Below are 21,466 nucleotides of genomic sequence, written 5' to 3'. Positions count from 1 at the left end.
TTTCTTTTTTCATCAAAAATTGGATATTTTAGCTTCTTTTCTCATCTTTCCTCTTTCTTTTAACTATTTGAAATTTCTTGGGTCCAAGAGGGTCTTGCATATGATATATGAGAGAGGTAACTCTTGTACTTTTCAAGAAACAGCGATAACAATTTTCATAGTCAAAATCCAGACGGCCATCTGTCAGTCATATTTTTTCGACCAGTCCAAGCCAGCAAGGGTTATGCACAACTAGGGACCAAGGCGAACCTGCGTATGGTATTTAATAGTGATCGATCACATAATTCTCCAGAACAAATTTATATTCGTAGTTAAAATTCCCGACGACCGTTTATCAGCTATTTTATCGATCAGTTCCAGAAGAGACTGCAACCAGGGCCCAAGCTGAACCTGCAAATGAAATCTGAGAATCATCGAACACCTCTTCATCTATAGTGATAATAAATGTTGTTTAAGAAAGGACGACGGATGCGAGACGCAGGTCGATTTGAACAGCTCATCATATATAGATTTTTTAAGTTTTGAACAAATAACAAATATAGAAATATATTTGATATATATTTGTATTTTTCATTTTTTTTTATTGAAACATTTGACGTGCCATTCATTTCTACAAAACTAATGGATAGATGATGAGAAAGATACCCTCCTTTGCTACATAAATCAAAAGAGAAACAAACTGATGTAGCCATTATGAATTTTTCAAAAGCATCGGATAAAATTGAGAACCGAGGATTTCTACTTAAACTTACAAGTTTCGGTATTAATCCAAGTATTGTTGATACATAAAAAAGTAATTTTGGGGTTTTTTTTCAGAGTCCAGCACTTGCTTAGTCCTGTCAGGCGCCACGGTACCCTCCAGGTTCTGTCTTGTGCCTGTGCTCCAAGAAGATCTTCATCTTTAAGAAAACTGGGAATAGTAATGGCTGATATCCTTAACCCTGACAAGTGTGAAATGATTGAAACACGCTAATGCAATCCAATCAAATACCAAGGAAACAATATTACAATCACAGTAGAAAAAGTCATACCAAGGCTTATACTTAGAAGCACTGAAATGAAACAACATCATGAAACAAAAGAACAACCCGACTAGATATATGTACGCCCAAAAATGCAGTACCATAGCACTCTCGGGGACTTAAGGCTGAAAACTGTAATGATTCAAAGAAGAGCGGTCAAGGTACAAACCTAAATAATCAGTAAGATACAGACAGCGTCTCTAACACATTAAAAATAAATTATTAAACGCTCCAGAACTTGATCCTCAATATCACACACGGTCTGGTAGGACAATTGAAAAAGATGGATTACCAGTTTCTTCCCGACTACTCCTTCGACCATAAATTGCCATTCACAGTCTTTTTTTCCTTGTACCTGTCGTGGAACAATCTGTCACACATCACATCTAGTCCTATTTTCATATCATATAAACCAGGACTCTCACACAAACTTGAAATCTTTCAACGTTTTTATCTATATATACTGAAAACATCGTTTTAAAGTCAAACTGCAAATGCTTTCTTCTCAATTCATCTATATTGTTTGTTTACTGTTGATTATCATGAAGTTGGTCGCGTATTCTGCGATGTCATATTCTTTGGGGAGATGGGGGAGGGGGTGGAAAACAAGATACGATAGAGAAAGGTAGTGAATCTATGTTTGTGGCACATGCTCCGTGGGTTTCCGAGATAGCGATTGGGTGAACTTAAGTCATGCTAAACAGCCATATGCTCAATCAAGTCAACATATGCCCCTGTATTGAATTAATGTCCCGTTTGACGAATATCCATCTGACCTATAGTAGTCACGCTTGCTTTGTATCTGTCATCACTGAAAAATTGTACAACTCAAAAGACACTGACTTTTAGTATGTAAACTGCCTAGATCTTAATCAGAATGATAGTTAAAGTACATTAAACACACGCATATGTGTTATAAAAAAAATAATGGTTCTGCACGGAAGAAATAACACTGATAGCATAAGTTACAGCCGTCCCATCGACTTGTTGTTGATAAGCCAGGAAAATTGACGTCAGAAACGTCTGATGGCACCGATTCCTCACAACTTGTTTTTAATTTTCAAATATCATATTAAAGCTTATAAAATTATCATCCAAATGTATACGGGGAAAATACTGTCATTTGAACGAAAAAATGCTTTATTCAAGTTTAAAGATTTTCTCTCTATATAATCTATAGTAACAGTACAGGTGAAAAATCGACTCAGGCTGGAGCATGCGCAGCACGCTACAGGAAAGATTGCTGGTAATGTTCTGGAAGTGGTTTTGGTCGGAGCGAGGAATATTTGTAGAAATACAAGAAAAATCTTGTGTGCATTAGGAATTAAGTTTTTTTTATTTGTTATCTAACTTGAATACACTGATGTGAAAAGTAAAGAAATAAAAACTTCCGGATTTAAGTCACCAGCTTGGCAAAATGTAGTTACATATATGACCGTGATATAAAAAGTGAGGTCAACATTTTTTATGCGTGAATCTATAAAACTATGAAATAGTTGGATAAATGTCACAGTAAAGCCTAATGTAACTGTTCCGAAAGGCATGCTGATTCGTCACACGTGATCGAGTCACTTGACAAACCGAAAGTACTTTGTGTCATGATCATGTGATATGATTGTACATTGAAAGTCATGTGATATTTCTATCGCAGTCAAGATGGCGACAGGAGGACCAGGACGTTTTGTCTTACTCTTAGCAGGTAATTACAAATTTATCCTTCCTATTTAACAATGCCTGCTATTAACCATTTTACTTCCACTTTTTACACACTCTTTTCCACGAAATGTGTTCCAGTTGTCTATTTTTTGGAAAGAAAAAGATAGAAATGACGTTTTCAATGAAAGAGGTGTTTTGTCCGAGGATATAATCAGACAATAAGAAAGTAAACTCGTTACAGAGACTCAGAGAAGTTTTCTCCTGTCAACTCAGACGCATTGGTGTACGTGAGATAAACCATTAAGTTATCAAAAATATACATTACTGTGTACTCTTTACGTCCATTGGTAAACCCTATCGCAATTCAATCTTGCCACTGATAACCATAGTAATGGTTGAATTTTTTATTTGCAAATGCGTATAGCTTTTGCCTTTAGTTATAGATACCTGATTGAGAAAAAAATCCCTTGTTTTTGTCTAGGTCTGCTTATTTTTTAAGAAATATAAAAAATCAAAAAACAAAAAAAAAACACACATGATGGCTTACACATTATCAGACAATGCAAACATATCACACTAAGAAGGTGCATTGGGAGTTCCAGTACAGATTCTCTCAGATAAAAAAACAACAGACGTAAATTTTGGTCAGGGTTGGGGTAAGGGCGGGGGCTTAATTTTGAGCAAGGGAGGATATTTATTGCTGGATGGTGCTTATTTTCTGTCAAATGTTGAACTCTTGTTGAATGTTGTTTGCTCTTTTTTACCTTTAATGAAATCAGAAAAAAAAGAGAAAAAATAGATGCCCATGTTTCATTTTGGGTAATAGATGTTTTACCAAATGATGACTTTGTTATTTCATAACACTCATTTATTTTTTTACAATTAACTTTGAAAATATCAACATTTATGGTGAAGTTGTGCAACCTTTTGGTAAAGATTCTTCACAAGTCTGCAATGTTGAGTTGAAGAACTTTCCTAATCACAGTTCATTATACAAGTGTATGATTGTTTTCTACATTTACTTGTCAATTGTATTGTATCATAAACTTAATCAGTTTCATCAAAATTTATTAGCTCCACAGAGTAATATTCATTATTTACTCTAATATTCTATGAAATATATCATATTTTTCCAGTGATCTGCTTGTGTAGGGGCGATAATCCACCACAATGGCCTACCAGCTATATGCTCACAGCTGATCTAGAGTTACCATATGCAGAAATCAAAGAGCCATTCACTGCCTATTATGATGGTGTCAACAACATGAGCCGAGTGGACTATTATGGAGGTATAATAATAGCGTGAGAGCAATAAGGGGTGAGGGGAAGGGGGCAAAAAAATGAAAATTTGAGATATGTACATGTAACTAGCTGTTTTCAGCTGACTGTATCAAATTAATTGATTACCAGAAACGGTTGGAAAAATGACACTATGAAAAACAGTGAGAATTACTGATGATCAGAAATGTTAATATTTAAATCAGTCTTCATCTATGTTCTATTCAATAAACATGCATTGTATTTAGTTTATAGCTTGATCACCCAATTTTCAATTAGAAAAAGTTTCCTACAATCAGGCTGCTTTTGTTTACTTGTATATCTCACAACAATAATGCTTATGTAAAATCTAAAAATAACAGAAGCTATGTACAAAGATTATGAATGAAGGAGAGAACAACAACAACCCTCCACCCCTCCCAATTCTTTCCCTGAATGAAAATGTCAAAATTTCCTAAAAGTCACATACATATGTGATATTATTAACAATGTTTTGTACATATCATGTAATTAGCTGTAAGATAAATAAAGCCAACACATGCCAGTATGACCAACTATAGTGATACAGTTATTGTGACTTGTAATCTAAAGGTGTTAGTTTATTCATTCATCAAAGTAGAATTCTTTTCATGCAAATATGGTATCATAGTCTAATCTATAAGATATAAAAAAACATTCCATGGGTTATTGAGTTGTTAACATGTTTCACCGAGCCCTTGCGTGAATTTACGTTTGCAGATTTGATTAAATTTCAGGAATGGTGAAAACTGTTCAGCGCCAAGATGTCAAACCCTATGGTGTTGGGTTTAAGATTGCTCCAATCACTACATACAAGGTGACAAACCAAATGACCTGTTTTGGAATGAATGGCACCAGTGATGGACCCATTACCATACAAAGTGTGTTACCAGACCTGACTGGTTTCCAGGTACAGAACATGTTATCTTTGTATCTTTGTGATCAGGACATATGACCAGTCTGTCTCTCTGTCCATATGTCAATCTTTTTGTCGGTCAGACTTAAGTATCTTTTTTTGCCAGCTTTCTATGGGTAAATGAGATTGAATTTTCTTAGGTCACCTGAGACAAAGTCTCAGAGGGACATATTGCAATCGCCATTTATCTGACATCATACGTCTGTAAACTTTTAATATTTTTTACTTCAATTTCAATGAAATTTTGCAGAAAGATTCCCTGGCCTAAGATGAACCAAAAACAAAATGAACTACTGTGTCCCTTCACCATCAGAGGCCTGAGGGGTGGGGCCAAAATATTAACTTAAATTTCAGAAAACATTTTCTCAACACCCATGTATGGTAGTATTTGGGTTTTGAAGAACTCCAATGAGCTTTCGACCAATCTTCAACACCTCTTCTAAAAAACATAAAAACATTAGATTTTTCACCATGATAACCACCATACCCCATTCATAAATAAAGGTATGCCTTTCGTCTCTTGTTATGAGAGCTTTCTTCTCCGAGAAAGGTAAACGGCAGTATCAGTATATGGTTGTGAACTATACTGGAGCATATTTCATAAAAAAAATGTCCAAACCAAGAAAATATATAGAGGACGAAACCGTAAAAATGATAGATTTTCTGATCGACAACATCTTTGTCATGTTCAGTGATAAGATCTTTCATGGCTATTAGCAATACCTATGGAAACTAACTGTGCCCCTCTGTTGGCTGACTTGTTTTTGTTTTCATATGAGGCTGAATTTATTGAAAGCCTCACAAAGACCTTGCAAAGTAATTTTTATTACACTTTCAGATATATTAATGATGTCTTGTCTTTAAATAACCAGAAATTTATTGACCACACCTATCGTATATACCTGGAACTGGAAATCAAAGACACAATAGGCTTTCTGCAGCAACTGCTTATTTTGATCATTTCCTACAACAAAACCAGCTTGGACAGCTTTACATCAAGCTGTATGATAAACGTGATGATTTCAATTTCCCTACTGTGAATTTTCCATTTCTTGATTGCAATATTCCTACATCCCATACCTATGGTATTTACATGTCACAGTTTATTAAATATTCAAGATCCTGTTCCCATTATCACAATTTTCATGCAAGAAATCGTCAACTGATGGACAAACTCATAACAAAGGGTTTCAAAACATGCAGGTTGATGAAAATTATGGGGAAGTCTTATGGTTGCCATAGTGATCTCATTGAGAAAAATTATATTTCTTTGTGTGATATGGAGTGGGCGTGTTTGATGCTCGTTAGCTTGCCTGTTGGTTCCATTGTTGTATACCTTGTTCTCATTTGAGAATGTGATTCTACATACTTGAATTGACCCAGGTTCACATGGTGATTGTCATCGATGAAACAGAAGATACTTACTCTTATGGAACACCTGGTCTTATTCTTCATCTATTTTTTCAGGAGTTTCTGTGTAAATATCTGTTTTGTTCATTTTGCCATAGATTTATGGAATTTGAGATTGGATTATGATTATGTTGACATGTTGGTATTTTCTTGGTGTTTTTTTTCACCTGTGACAGATGTATTGTATAGTGATATAGTAGGATATGAAATCTAAAGGTGTGTAAATGTTTCCTGTTTGAACTTAACAAAACAAGGTATTAACTCATTAACCATTCTTTTTTCAGAACATTGGGAAAGGTATGATTCTGGGTCAGAAGGCTGACCAGTGGCAGCTGGTGAATGTTGTCGGGAACAAGAAGAACACTTATACAATATGGATTGCCTCTGACGGCAGTCCATTGTTTTACGAGATGATGGGCTATGACACGCTACTTGGCTCCCACTATGACAAATACTACATCAAGTACACAAATTTCACAGCCAGTTCTAAATTTGATGACAGTACATTTGCATATCCTAAAGGTAAATACCTTTTCATTTTGATGAGTAAATCTGCAATAGGTAAGGTTTGCAAAAATTAACTTCCAGTGCAAACAAAATCTAGACACAGTTCATCCAATACTCTTGGATCAATTTCAGTGAAACTTAGCATGCATCATATTTTCTCTGTGGTGATGCACATCTTTCTTGCAAAGTTATGAGCCTTAGTTGTGAAATAGCACACAAGGGAAACAGATAATTTCTTATTATACAACTCCTCTTTTTCATTTTCGATAAAGCTTTACATGTACACAAATTTTAACTTTCCTCTAAGGTATGCATTTCCTTTTTTACTTTTCTATTCTGACCCTTCCTGCAAGTTCATAAATGTTTGTTTAAGCAATTCCTCTTAGGCTCTTTTGCCAGTGCAACAAAACACATATGAGGTTTTGTGTCTTGATTATCTATTCTTATCCTTTCAATGTATGTTTAGTTCTTCATTAAAAACGAGTATAAATCTTTGTCAAAACATCTACATATACTATCAGACTAGTCAGCTGATTTCAATGAAATTTTACAAATGTTGTATCAGATAAACCCCTAGCATTGAGCATTTGGGTGTTCTGTTATCAAAGGCTACTGATGCTTGTCCAGTTACTGAATCGTTGCTGGCATCTGATTGGTCAAACTGTATCTGAAGTATTTAACCAGTTTTCTTATTAAAATTATCTTGGTTGGCAAGACCTACATTGTGCTTTCAGTTCTAAATAAATGTGCTTGTTCTTGATAGGGATGACTTGTGGAGACTTCCCTGGTCCAGGTGCAAGTGAACATCAGGTGCTGATGAACCCCATGAAAGAATACATTCACCACTATGATCAGCATGTGGAGGATTTGTTCGGAAAATTCAAAATCAAACATGGCCGTGAATATCAATCAGTCAAAGAGCATGCTCAGAGACAACATCATTTCAGAAACAACCTAAGGTATTCTTTCAGTTTGATTCATCCTAAGTTGCCTAAGGGTATTTATTGGTATTTATAATCTTTATGAGATCTTTATAAATAATATATGATTGTGAGTTATATTATTCTCCATAAACTTATAGTATTTTTCAAGTGTTGTGATCATGGGGTACTGGTTATTGTCCGATGAGATATTTAAATATCTATATTTACTCTGCCACCAACTATCTGGAGATTCTTAGGAAACATTACCTCCATCAGTTTTGAAAACTTTTAACATTTGGGTGTCTTTTTTGTGAATTATTTCTGAGGTAAAGCAATGTTTATAATACAATTATTTTCTAGCGTGTATTTTTTTTATATACATCAATAAATATTGATTAAAAATATTATGTATATTATCTTTTACAATCTGACTCTTTCTTCTGATCACTAGATTCATCCACTCGAAGAACAGAGCTGGTCTTTCATTCTCTTTAGCTGTGAATCACCTAGCAGATAAATCTGTAGAAGAATTGTCAATGATGAATGGATTTAGGCGGACTCCTGGGCATCATGGTGGACTTCCTTTTGACAAGACCAAATACAGTGAGAAAGACACTCCTGTAGACTGGGACTGGAGACTGTATGGTAGGTACCTATACCCCTGTAGATGGGACTGGAGACTATATGGTAGGTACCTATACCCCTGTAGACTGGGACTGGAGACTATATGGTAGGTACATACTCCTGTACACTGGGACAAGAGACTTTATGGTAGGTACCTATACCACTGTAGACTGGGACTGGAGACTATATGGTAGGTACGTACTCCTGTAGACTGGGACTGGAGACTATATGGTAGGTACCTATACCACTGTAGACTGGGACTGGAGACTATATGGTAGGTACATACTCCTGTAGACTGGGACTGGAGACTATATGGTAGGTACCTATACCACTGTAGACTGGGACTGGAGACTATATGGTAGGTACCTTTACCCCTGTAGACTGGGACTGGAGACTATGTGGTAGGTACCTTTACCCCTGTAGACTGGGACTGGAGACTATATGGTAGGTACCTATACCACTGTAGACTGGGACTGGAGACTATATGGTAGGTACATACTCCTGTACACTGGGACTGGAGACTATATGGTAGGTACCTATACCCTTGTAGACTGGGACTGGAGACTATATGGTAGGTACATACTCCTGTAGACTGGGATTGGAGACTACATGGTAGGTACCTATACCACTGTAGACTGGGACTGGAGACTATATGGTAGGTACCTATACCCTTGTAGACTGGGACTGGAGACTATATGGTAGGTACATACTCCTGTACACTGGGACTGGAGACTACATGGTAGGTACCTATACCCCTGTAGACTGGGACTGGAGACTATGTGGTAGGTACTTACTCCTGTAGACTGGGACTGGAGACTATATGGTAGGTACGTACTCCTGTAGACTGGGACTGGAGACTATGTGGTAGGTACATACTCCTGTACACTGGGACTGGAGACTATATGGTAGGTACCTATACCCCTGTAGACTGGGACTGGAGACTATATGGTAGGTACATACTCCTGTAGACTGGGACTGGAGACTATATGGTAGGTACCTATACCACTGTAGACTGGGACTGGAGACTATATGGTAGGTACCTTTACCCCTGTAGACTGGGACTGGAGACTATATGGTAGGTACCTTTACCCCTGTAGACTGGGACTGGAGACTATATGGTAGGTACCTATACCACTGTAGACTGGGACTGGAGACTATATGGTAGATACCTTTACCCCTGTAGACTGGGACTGGAGACTATATGGTAGGTACATACTCCTGTAGACTGGGACTGGAGACTATATGGTAGGTACCTATACCACTGTAGACTGGGACTGGAGACTATATGGTAGGTACCTATACCACTGTAGACTGGGACTGGAGACTATATGGTAGGTACATACTCCTGTACACTGGGACTGGAGACTATATGGTAGGTACCTATACCCCTGTAGACTTGTACTGGAGACTATATGGTAGGTACATACTCCTGTAGACTGGGACTGGAGACTATATGGTAGGTACCTATACCCCTGTAGACTGGGACTGGAGACTATATGGTAGGCACATACACCCATATAGACTGGAACTGTGTTTGATAGATTAAAAGACATACATACAGTAGACACACTTAATTTGGTGTCATGAAAAACAGTGATGTATTCACGCATTCACAATAGGTTATATAAACAATATAGAGAAAGTACAATAAGCACAATGATACATCAGTGCAATATTTTCAGCATGTATTTAGTGCATGTTCTCTCTACTGTACAGGTGCTGTCACACCAGTTAAGGACCAGGCTGTCTGTGGATCTTGCTGGAGCTTCGGTACTGTTGGCACTATTGAGGGTGCAAACTTCCTCAAGGTAAGTTATTTAGTTATTACTGAATAGAGGCTTTTCAACTTGTTAGATCAGCAAAAATAAAAGACAATCAGTCTCCTAAGACTTGACTGTTTTATTAGCTCACATTGTGCCGAATGGTGAAGTAAGCTATTAAATACCACAGCGTTCATTGTCTGTTAACTTTTTCTACAAAACGCTACTTGTCATTAACAACTGAATGGATTTTGACCAAATTTGGTCAGTAGCTTCCTTAGGGAAAGACAAACTTGAGGGATGGGGCCCAAAAAGTGAAATTTTGCAAGTTCTATAAAATCCTAGTCCTTCTTTAGGAATGTTTGTATTTTGTCCAAATTTTGTCAGAAGCATGTTTGGGTAAAGGAAATCAATTTTATATAAATGGTGAGTCTCAATTCCCTTGGGTTGAAGGGATAGGGCCCAATAGGGGAAATAGAGAGAGTTTTTTTGTAATCCTACTTCTCCTGTAGGAATGATTTGATTTTGTCAAAATGTGGTGTGAAGGATGTTTGGGTAAAGGGAAATCAATTTTGTTTCAAGGATGGATTTTGTATAAGCGGTCAGTCTCGATCTTCTGGGACGGGAGGGGCAGGTCCAATAGGGGAAATAGAGCAAGTTCTATAAAAATCTTACTCCTCCTGTAGGAATGATTGGATATTTGTCTTATTTGGTCAGATGCATGTTTGGGTTAAGGGATACTAAATTTGTACAAATGGTCAGACTTTCAATGGGAACAGTTTCAAAACTCAAAGTCTTAACTTCCCCAATACTATTTGCATTTGAATGGAAAGTCACTGTTGAAGAGTAAGATATTATTCTGGTAATAAGAGGAGTCATTGTTATACATGTGTTTATGATGTTGTCAGTATTAAAAATGTCAGTTTACAAAATACATTCTTATAATATTGGTGATTTCAAAAATGGAACATATTGTTGCTATTTAATGTTTGATTTTTGTCGTTGATTAGACTGGGCAGCTCATTCGACTATCACAACAGGAGTTGATGGACTGTTCCTGGGGCGAGGGCAACAATGCTTGTGATGGAGGCGAGGACTTCAGGTCTTATAATTGGATCATGAAAAATAACAATGGTATTACAAGTGAAGAGCTGTATGGACCATATCTTGCTCAGGTACAGTATATAGATACTGCTTATACCCCTTCTTATCTATGTCATCATAATATCTTTATTGAGAGTGACTTGTTCAATACAGTTAATTCTAAATCAAGTAAATGTTATGAAGTGTTAATAGATGAAAACTGTTTGTGTAGCATTAAGCAACACCAAATTTTTTGATATGCAGGTGAATATAAAAAATTCACCCAGTTTTACAATGGTATTGTTTGAAATTTACATACAATAAACTAACATTAGATTCATTTTCCTGTTCAATTCAAATGAAAAAAAAAACACACACACACAAATTTAAGTGAATGAGCCTCCCTTTTATGTTTTCCAGGATAGTACCTGTCATGCAAAAAGTGTGAAGCCTGTTGTGACAATGAAGAATTATGTCAATGTCACAAAAGGTGACCTCCAAGCTCTCAAATTTGCCATCGCCCATCAGGGACCAGTATCAGTTGCCATTGATGCCTCACACAAATCATTATCCTTCTATGCCAATGGCATCTACTACGAGCCTGCATGTGGTAAGTGAAACAGATCTGTAATACATCTTTATTAAGAACATTCAGGATTCACTTGTCTAAATCACTAATGAATTGTTTATTGCTGTGCTTTTCTATAAAAGAGAATATCATTTTGTCATGGAATGTTTACCTGGGTGATTTTACAATACTGGCTATTGTATATACCTGGTATTACTATAGTTTGCAACTTAGCAGAGTCTTCACTCATGGAACAATATTCTTAGTGTGTGCTGGTTGTACCATCCTTTGACATGGCGTAGTTCTGGTTAAATGTAATTTGAACTGGATAAAGATAAACATGATGACAATACTTTTTTTTTTCTTTTTCTTACTTTGATACTAAATTGTGAAAACCAGAATTGTTCTATGTTATATTCTAGGTAATACTGACGATGACTTGGACCATGCTGTCTTAGCTGTGGGTTATGGCACTATCGGTGGACAGGACTACTGGCTCGTAAAGAACTCCTGGTCCACATACTGGGGAAACGACGGCTACGTCCTCATGTCACAGAAGGACAATAACTGTGGGGTGGCTACTGCAGCCACCTACGTCATCCTATAAAAGATATTCCACCTGTACTAAATTCACGACATCCAGTCTCCCAGAGTGCCATTGATATTTTTGTATTGAATATCTCATTCTTTGACAAATTAATAGTGCTTTGCAAACATGAAGTGTTGTAATTACATATTTTTGATTCAAAGAACACATGCTCATCTATACCTTAATTAACGTGTCATTTCTGCCATTATCATTCTAATACTGTGATACAAGTATCTTGTGAACTAATTGAGATACAGATTCTGCTTTGGGTTATAAGTATGCAATACCACTATCTATATGAAGAGTATATGAAAATTGATTTAATACTCAAAGGTTTACTTGTGTCTCTTTAAATCAATATAAACTGAATTTACATAAAACAAAGGGTAGGTCCTCAGTTTCAAAATCAAAAATCATATGGCAAAGGCAACCATTGTTAGTTATTAAATATCATTCTAGTGTATTTATTATAAGTATATAGAAAATGTTATAAAATATTATTATCTTTCCTGTTTTCATTACATCATTTGGTGCGTGCATTTTCTTTTGTGTATTTTCAATTTGCAATGAAAAAAAGAAACATATATAGAATTTACTCCTGATTTTTATACATTCCCTTTACGTATGAAATTGAAGTGAAATCTTTGAGTGAAATGATTTTCGAATGAGTTACACAGAAATAAATTTATTTAAGTAGTAAGACTTGGCTTATTCAAATCTGTTGATGCTATATGATGGTCGGTAATTACAACGAACAGCTATATACAACAAAACATAAAATGTCTGCAGTTGTGCATATCTAAACTTCAAAGAAAAGACCAATATTACAGGATATATGATGAAAACTTGAATCATTTATGTTTGAGGGTGCAGATTGGGACAGATTTTACATATGAAGTACCTTGGGATGATTCTTAGAGGCCAACTTCACAGTAGTCCTTACAGAGCTTTCAAATGTGTTGAGTTTCATATACAATGCCAATTGATATTTACAGTCAGAACTAATATATGACTTCTTCGGTTATAGCATCAATGAACGAACTATATCTTCCACTACATCTAGTCTTATTTATTGTCAAGCTTTTAGAGTTTACTGTCTGTAAAAGATACTAAACAAACAGACAAAGGTCAGCACATGAACTGATGAGTTTAATTATCATCTGTTTCCTATATACTTATGTGAAGACGGTGAAACCTCGTTACTACCTAAAACTCAAGGGTACCTAAAACTCAAGGCCACTTAAAAGTCAAGGCCACCTAAAACTCAAGGCCTCCCAAATCTCAAGGCCACCCAAAACTCCAGGCCTCCTAAAACTCAAGGCCACCTAAAACTCCAGGCCACCTAAATCTCAAGGCCACCTAAATCTCAAGGCCTCATAAAACTCAAGGCTACTCAAAAGTCAAGGACACCTAAAAGTCAAGGCCACCTAAATCTCAAGGCCTCCTAAAACTCAAGGCCTCCTAAAACTCCAGGCCACCTAAAACTCAAGGCCTCCTAAAACTCAAGGCCACTCAAAAATCAAGGCCACTTAAAAGTCAAAGTTACCTAAAAGTCAAGGACACCTGCTTTATTTCTGTCCCCAAAAATTCCCCCTTTATTTCTGTATTTGATGCTTCACTGTTAAGACTACTTCAAAATTAAGACCAATTTTCAGAAAATACAGTTTTGCACCAGATTCAGATCTCTACCTAGAGACAGAAGTATCTAGTTTGTGTTCTACAGTCACTGTACATCTGCCAGACGTCAAACTTACCAGTGGTATAAGATTATACTCTGTGATCAAACTGACTTCCAAGATAAAATCAATGTGTCTTTAATGATGTAAAGCCTATATACTAATTCAATGACTGAAAATATGGACAAAAGTGGTTGTGATAAGGAACATGTTTCCTTTGTCATCAATGTCATTCAGACCATCCCACTATTTTACTTTACTTTCGTCCACTCGAGGTGGTCCTAATAAATTATTTTTACCTTAATCGTAAATGGAATATTATAGTTACATATAGCGAAACAATCTAATTCAGCATTACATATTACCAATTACTCTAGCAATGAAATAAAACACCAGAATAATGAAATGGTTGGTGTGAAAAGTGATAAGCTTTTTTAAATATCGTTTTCATTTCTGCAATTCAAATTTGGCTTGAGTTGCTAATCAGATGTTATTCGAACACTTTGTAAGAGTACATGGGTATACATTTTAAGAACAAGAGAGCATTTTTACATTTACAATCTGCTTCAAATGACGTTCATTCTGGGACAAGCTCAAAACACCTTTTTTTTTTAAAATCGAATCAAATATTGGGCCAAGTCAATGCACTTTGTAAAATTATTTTCAAAATTTATTAAAAATAGTATAATGTCAACTAAATTTGAAGAAAACTTCAAAGCAGGTTATAACTGTTTGTTGTGTTGGTCCAATATTTAACACACCTGGAGATATTTTTCAAAGTGCATAAACTTGGTACAGTTTCTGTGGCAATTTGCAACATCAGAGTTTTGCAAGTCATTTCTGTCGCCTAGTCCTTACTTCATTATCACAAACGTGCTACATTTGTTCATAGGAAAGCATCACGTCAATGGGCACAAGTATATATTTTCCATTTCTGAACATAAAACATCAAATTGATTTGCTTTATACATGCAATTTATTCCAAATTACATTGGAATACTCTGATGCAATGGAACAAATTGTTTTATATGACGTGTGTAAATGTGGAGCAGAAATCCAATGAAAAACAGCAATGCAGGCCAAAAGTATCTGGAAAAGAAAAGAAAAAATCGCACAGAGTGATTTCGGGAGTAATGACAAAATTTATTTTTAAATTTGTAAACAGAATATTTGGTAATTGTAAATATACAATGTATAACAATATGATATGATCTTCGTCATCATTACATGCCATGTAAGAACTTTATTGTATTTTAGCGCAAAAGTTGGTTATACTTACTGATGAATGAATGGCTTTGGAAATAGTAGCCATGATACCAATAGGGAAATAACCTTCCTAATGAATGTAACTGAAATGGAAAATGCCAATGTATATAATGAACATGCCATGGGCTGAAAGGAGCGGACTTCCGTTTTAAAAGATGTGATAGTTCAGTTTATATAGGACGTCTGGCATAAGTTACAATTTCTTGATGATATACATACATTTCAAAACGAAACAAAAAAAAGGCGCAGTGAATATTGCCTTTGTCCCATGGAGAATGCATGAACACTAGGTTACATTTATGAAAACTGTCAATTGTCTGATTATTAGGAAATCATATTACGACGACTCGGCCTTCTGATAATATATGTACTTATACAAAGTTAAACTAATTTTTGCAAACAGTGATTTCTTCAATAATTGATGTATAATGATACAAACGTTAAATTATCAAAAATTAAATCTTACTTTAAGTGACAAAAAAATAGATGAAAGAGTCTTACCAGTCATATCAATAAAAGGACCGTGAGATTGCATCAGGGTCTGTGAAATGTTTGTCCCTAGAAATCCGAACATGGAAGATAAAGCGACATATCCATATGTCTCTAAAGGATGCTGAAAATAATCTGAGATCGTTTTACAGCTTTGTCTCCTCTCGTCTAATTTGTTGTAATACTGTGTTTCTTTGTCAGAACACATTCATGCTATTTTCATCGTGTAACCCTTCGGTAACTAACATGAGTTGGATTTCATCACTGGTTCAACATCAAGGAAAAACAACATGTGAAAAGAATCATAATCCAAACTCAGATTCAATTAAATAAGGGCAAAATAAGAACGAAAGAATAATTTAGACGGAGACTCCTGAAAAATTACAAAGACATGGTGTTGCGGAAGAGTAAGCGCCTTCTGCTTTAATGGTCAAAAACAAACAAAATATTAACATTATTCTATAGTACGCAAGACGGGTTTATGTTAATTCTCGCGATAGAAAGACTTAGCAAAGCCTTTGTTTGGAAACAGAATTTTAATGTAATCTAATGGAGGATCACATGGAGGGTTAGCCTTTTGGCTTGAAAATTGTACAAAAGACACAAGAGAATAAGAAATTTGGATAAGATACATTAGTGACAATTGATTACAATACAGCATACAGATGTTTCGTTCTCGTCGGACTCGAGATGATAAGGGCCTAAATATGGAAGTTGAGGGGGCGGATGAGGAACCTCAAAATGATTGAAAGAAATGACAAAATTTTGATGTGATGCACTAATCCCATAATTCAGTAAGCTTCGTAATATGTCTGATAATTTTAGAAGAATGTTAAGTACATGTGCATATTCTGAACCGCTCCAATATTCAAATGAATTGAGAAACTGAACGAGATATATTTCGGAAATAGTCGGCGTGAACCACTCACCTCATAACAAAAATTGAAAGCTGGTTGGAAGGTTTTCGTTAGTATCAGGGCGAGTAAAAGACAGATAAATCCGATAGAACTGGAATAAGACATCTGCAAAACACAAAAACCTTCTCTGAATAATCTATCGATCTTTAGAAAATTAAAAGTATTCCCGGTACGCTGTACGCATGAAAATTCAGCCTGTGTTTAGCGTGATTTTATATGATTGCATGTGAGCACTTTGGGAAAAATCAAAGTGGAAAGTGTTAAGTGACATGCGTACAACAAGAGCACATCATAGTGATGGGACTGTCAAGGACATGAATAACTTTGCTTTATAAAATGATCACGTATCAGTTTGCTAACATATACATGTACGTATTAAAATGTATACATACCATTTCCGAGTCGCTATACTTATGTTCTTTAGACATTGCGTGTTTTACAATTGCCATCGCTGTATCTGAACATAATACCAAAACCATGGTCAGGACACCTGTAATTAATGTTGTAATTTACAATTGACTGATTGATTATTTAAAGGTATTATTTTCGCGAGGTCCTTATTTTCGCTATTTTTGTGTATGGGATAAAATTCTAAAAAAGAATATCTTGACAATAGAATTTACAAAGAAAACCATAGCTTGATTCGTGACTAAGAACACGTGAAGTACTTTTAGCATCCAAATTTTGGTAAATAAACAAAAATGAACCGTCGAAATAAACAATTTTGCAGTGATTGATTGTAAACTGATGTTGACGAAACTTTTAAATGTTAGTAATTTACAAATGTGTACTTTTCTTCTGAGTTTCAACATGTATATGATACACTTAATATATTGTTATTAATCTAATAAACGCACTACATAAAGCAGATTTATCTCAGAAATACTAAACCCTTACATGTACCGGTAGGATAAGACTCACCGTATATTCTATCAGTAGACGAGATCTCGGCATCAGCTAGAGTAAACCCCATTACACCGAGTGAAACTAGAATCGCAGATGCCATGTCGTTAACATGGACTCTTTTCGCTGGAAGGACATGATTACACGTAATGGACTTTCTATGACACTGTAGCATGTGACAAGATTACAAAGAATTGCAGACTAATATAGATGATTTTGGTTTTTTTTTCTTTTCGGTGTATGTAAATAGTTAAGTTCTACAGTTTGTCTGTTAACGGAGTCTGTCTCTTATTTGTGGGCAGAACTTGGAATGGTAAGGAAAGGTCCTCATAGGTTCCAGCAATGTCTTTACTTACCATGGATGGAAAGACTCTTCGGCGTCATAACACAAGTTTTCTCTTCTAAAATAAGACTTAAGATAAACACATTTCTTCAATGTCATTATTTTTATTAATTTTAGTATACTGGAACACCGTTTTTCTAAATGAATACATACTTATGTTGCTGAAGGTGTCGTCTAGTAAATTTTGCGATTATTTTTTATTAACAATGAACAGCTATGCTACATATGTTCTTACCGTATACTATAATACGTCCAATCAGCTGAAGTACAAAATGCATGCTCTTGTAAAGTAGCATGGTCGGAAAATTGATGAAACTTAGGGAAAGATTACCAAATCCGAACGATGTTATTGTCAATATGGCCAAAACGGCAAACTGATGTAATGGAATCCTGAAACATTAAATATTTTAACATATGCAAATGTTTATACTGAATTGCAATGTCTATGATATCAAATCTAACTCTACATGTATATTTACCTGCTGGTTTTAGTTACTTCCAATGGCAACCTCACCATCCCAAACAGTGAAAAGCATCCCAACTGAACCAGTGTCAGGTACCAGTTATACGTCATAAATTCACTCCTATAGATACGGGATAATTGCTCCTGAAAAATTCAAGGAGAGTTCCTAGTTAACAGCTGACTTTGCTCTCCTTTGATTAACTACAAGTTCTTCATCATTATTATTTTTACATTTTTACTCTCCATGCTTCCATATCCGTTCTTTGGTGGAATCACTTTTGCAACCTTCCGTTTAATCGACTGTTTATTTGTAATGTGAGGGTGTGTGATGGTGAGGGTGTGTGACGGTGAGGGTGTATGTAGTGAGGGTGTGTAATGGTGAGGGTGTATGTAGTGAGGGTGTGTAATGGTGAGGGTGTGATGGTGAGGGTGTGTGACGGTGAGGGTGTGTAATGGTGAAGGTGTATGTAGTGAGGGTGTGTAATGGTGAGGGTGTGTAATGGTGAGGGTGTGATGGTGAGGGTGTGTGACGGTGAGGGTGTGTAATGCTGAGGGTATATAATGGTGAGGATGTGTGACGGTGAGGGTGTGTGACGGTGAGGGTGTGTAATGCTGAGTGTATATAATGGTGAGGATGTGTGATGGTGAGGGTGTGTAATGGTGAGGGTTTGTGATGGTGAGGATGTGTAATGGCGAGGTTGTGTGATGGTGAGTGTGTGTAATGGTGAGGGTGTGTGACGGTGAGGGTGTGTAATGCTGAGGGTATATAATGGTGAGGATGTGTAATGGTGAGGGTGTGTGATGATGAGGGTGTGTAATGGCGAGGGTGTGTAATGATGAGTGTGATGGTGAGGTTATGTGATGGTGAGTGTTTGCGATGGTGAGGGTGTGTAATGGTGAGGGTGTGTAATGTGAGGATGTGTGATGGTGAGGGTGTGTGATGGGGAGGGTGTGTAATGGTGAGGGTGTGTAATTGTGATGTTGTGTGTAGTGAGGGTGTGTAATGGTGACGGTGTGTAATTGTGAGGTTGTGTGTAGTGAGGGTGTGTGATGGTGAGAGCGTGTGTTGGGCGTTATTGGCTAACGGATTTGCTATGCGTCATCATATTCTTTATTTCAAATCTACGTCAAGTATATCAGATATATGTATTATATATATATAGTTATGCCTATGTTTGTAAGTTTTATTGTATATGTTTGGAGGATAGGTAGTTGATAATGTTGTTATAACTTGAACACGTTCTTTCTTCCAAATAAATATGTTTAAACCACGGTAAGTTCGTGTTTAAACAGAACACTAAAGTATAGTCTCTCTCCACACAAGAAGCAAAACTAAACAACTAAAAATATAACAGAGTAAGTCTCGTGCTTTGATATCGAAAGCTATTGGGATTAAAGGCAATAGTATTAATCTGAAATGTGAAAAATGTTGATAGGTAGAATGCCAGAACGTTGCTTCCAGTTTGTGATATGCAGTTTGTATTGGTAAATGCGGTGTTGAATAAGGTTCAGTCGTCACTTCATGTAAGCGCATACATAACATTTTACACGTGAACTGAACTACTTACCTGTACGATTCCTCCTATGAGGAAAAATCCAAAGACAGATGTAGATAGAACTGCTACCTGTCTATGAGATGACAAGTGAGAAAGATCTATAAATAGAAGTTTGAGTTTTGATCCACGCATGATTTGGTCCTGTGGATTGATCGACATATTGGTCTTATTTTTCCGATTGTGTATATTAGAAACATTCCGCACAGCTCTTCATGTCTTTCGTCTTTTAGGGTAATGTATATCCAATGAGTTCCTTATCACTAAGATATATGTTAACCTGCAAAGGACTGATCAGTTTGTTTTATAAATGAACGACATGTTCCATTGATTGTTTTAAAATCATAACCCGTACATTCCATCATGTTAAAAATACGTACACCAGTATAGGTATATAATTGTCTTTATCTTCACATATATACTTAAATTAGAACATGAAGTGTATTGTTATTCATATTAACTATACTTTATACTAACGTCAGTTAGGTGGTGGTGTAATCGTTCTTCATATCTAAAATGCACTCTACAGAGTAATGTAATTAGTCTCTGTGTCACAAGAAAGAACAGGCCATGGTTGACAAACCTCTTATAATAACAATTAATGTTCACCTACACGCACCTGTAAAATGGTCACAATGTGTCGATTTGGTAACGTGTGGTTCGGTTATATTAACGTGAATGAACAAATCAACAAACAAGCTTACGAAACTTATTACATCAGACTTATCTTCTACACTAGAACCAATCAACATATTATTTTCCTTCAATACATTGTAGTACAGAATATGGGGATTACACGTAATTTTCGATAAAATGACACAGTTGAATGGATGTTTAACTTCAAAATTATTTCATGAAAACTTCCATTTTATGATAGCCTAATTTACTGGCAAACCATCGGTTAATCGGACAATCCTGTGCAAAAAAAAAAATAAATAAATATGTTGTTCATAATTATGGACTTTGTATTTTTTTCAGTGTTGAGACAAAATTGCACGAGATAAAGATTTGATCATCAGACCTTGGACATCGGAATTAGTACTTCCAATGATATGTCACATACACAAATTGATATAACATGTTTGTAAACATTTGTTTGTTCTTTTTTCTATATATAGTTTGTAGAAACAGGGATATAGTTAAATCTGAAACATTAAGACCAATTGATAGAATTGACCACACTGGATAACTACTTTTTAAAATGAATGCACTACTTGTCATGGATTAATGATTGAGTAAAATGTACCTGTAATTATAAAAAAAATTGTTTTTAAGAAGTTTAAAGTAAACTCTTAAGGTAAATGAGATTAACTAATAGTATTTTTGCATTAAAGAGAAAAGCAAGTAAGTTTTACAGTCTATTTTTTTTTTAACCGCAACACTCTCAGCGGCAGGCTAACTCGGCCACAAACCAAGACAATGAACTATTGGTAGTTATTTATGTTATATATTTCAGTTGGTTTTGCTTCACTGTTCAGTTCATTTATCCAGTTACTGTATTG

The 21,466-nt window shown here is 35.8% G+C and overlaps 1 protein-coding gene across 1 annotated transcript; it reads left to right on the top strand.

Annotated features, from left to right (window-relative positions):
* The first annotated feature begins 2,637 nt into the window (after nucleotides 1-2,637).
* On the top strand, nucleotides 2,638-13,054 carry LOC132557639 (digestive cysteine proteinase 1-like). Its single transcript, XM_060222159.1, has 10 exons — nucleotides 2,638-2,721; nucleotides 3,815-3,967; nucleotides 4,712-4,884; nucleotides 6,585-6,822; nucleotides 7,571-7,766; nucleotides 8,182-8,375; nucleotides 10,071-10,162; nucleotides 11,125-11,289; nucleotides 11,618-11,807; nucleotides 12,188-13,054. The coding sequence occupies exons 1-10, from the start codon at nucleotides 2,679-2,681 to the stop codon at nucleotides 12,370-12,372; spliced, it is 1,629 nt and encodes a 542-aa protein (XP_060078142.1). The 5' UTR covers nucleotides 2,638-2,678; the 3' UTR covers nucleotides 12,373-13,054.
* The last annotated feature ends 8,412 nt before the right edge of the window (nucleotides 13,055-21,466 follow it).

Source organism: Ylistrum balloti, unplaced genomic scaffold (assembly GCF_031769215.1).
Source record: "Ylistrum balloti isolate Yb309-2 unplaced genomic scaffold, AGI_CSIRO_Ybal_v1 Utg370706, whole genome shotgun sequence".
In the NCBI taxonomy this organism is placed as follows: domain Eukaryota; kingdom Metazoa; phylum Mollusca; class Bivalvia; order Pectinida; family Pectinidae; genus Ylistrum; species Ylistrum balloti.
The sequence above is the reverse complement of the archived record's forward strand: the minus strand, read 5'-3'. Positions and strand labels throughout refer to the sequence as shown.

Bases quoted from the DNA above. Each gene is read 5' to 3' on its own strand.
- LOC132557639 (XM_060222159.1), top strand. From the start codon at position 2,679: ATGGCGACAGGAGGACCAGGACGTTTTGTCTTACTCTTAGCAG. The intron at 3,968-4,711 runs GTATAATAATAG...ATTAAATTTCAG, and splicing joins CCGAGTGGACTATTATGGAG to GAATGGTGAAAACTGTTCAG. The intron at 10,163-11,124 runs GTAAGTTATTTA...GTCGTTGATTAG, and splicing joins AGGGTGCAAACTTCCTCAAG to ACTGGGCAGCTCATTCGACT.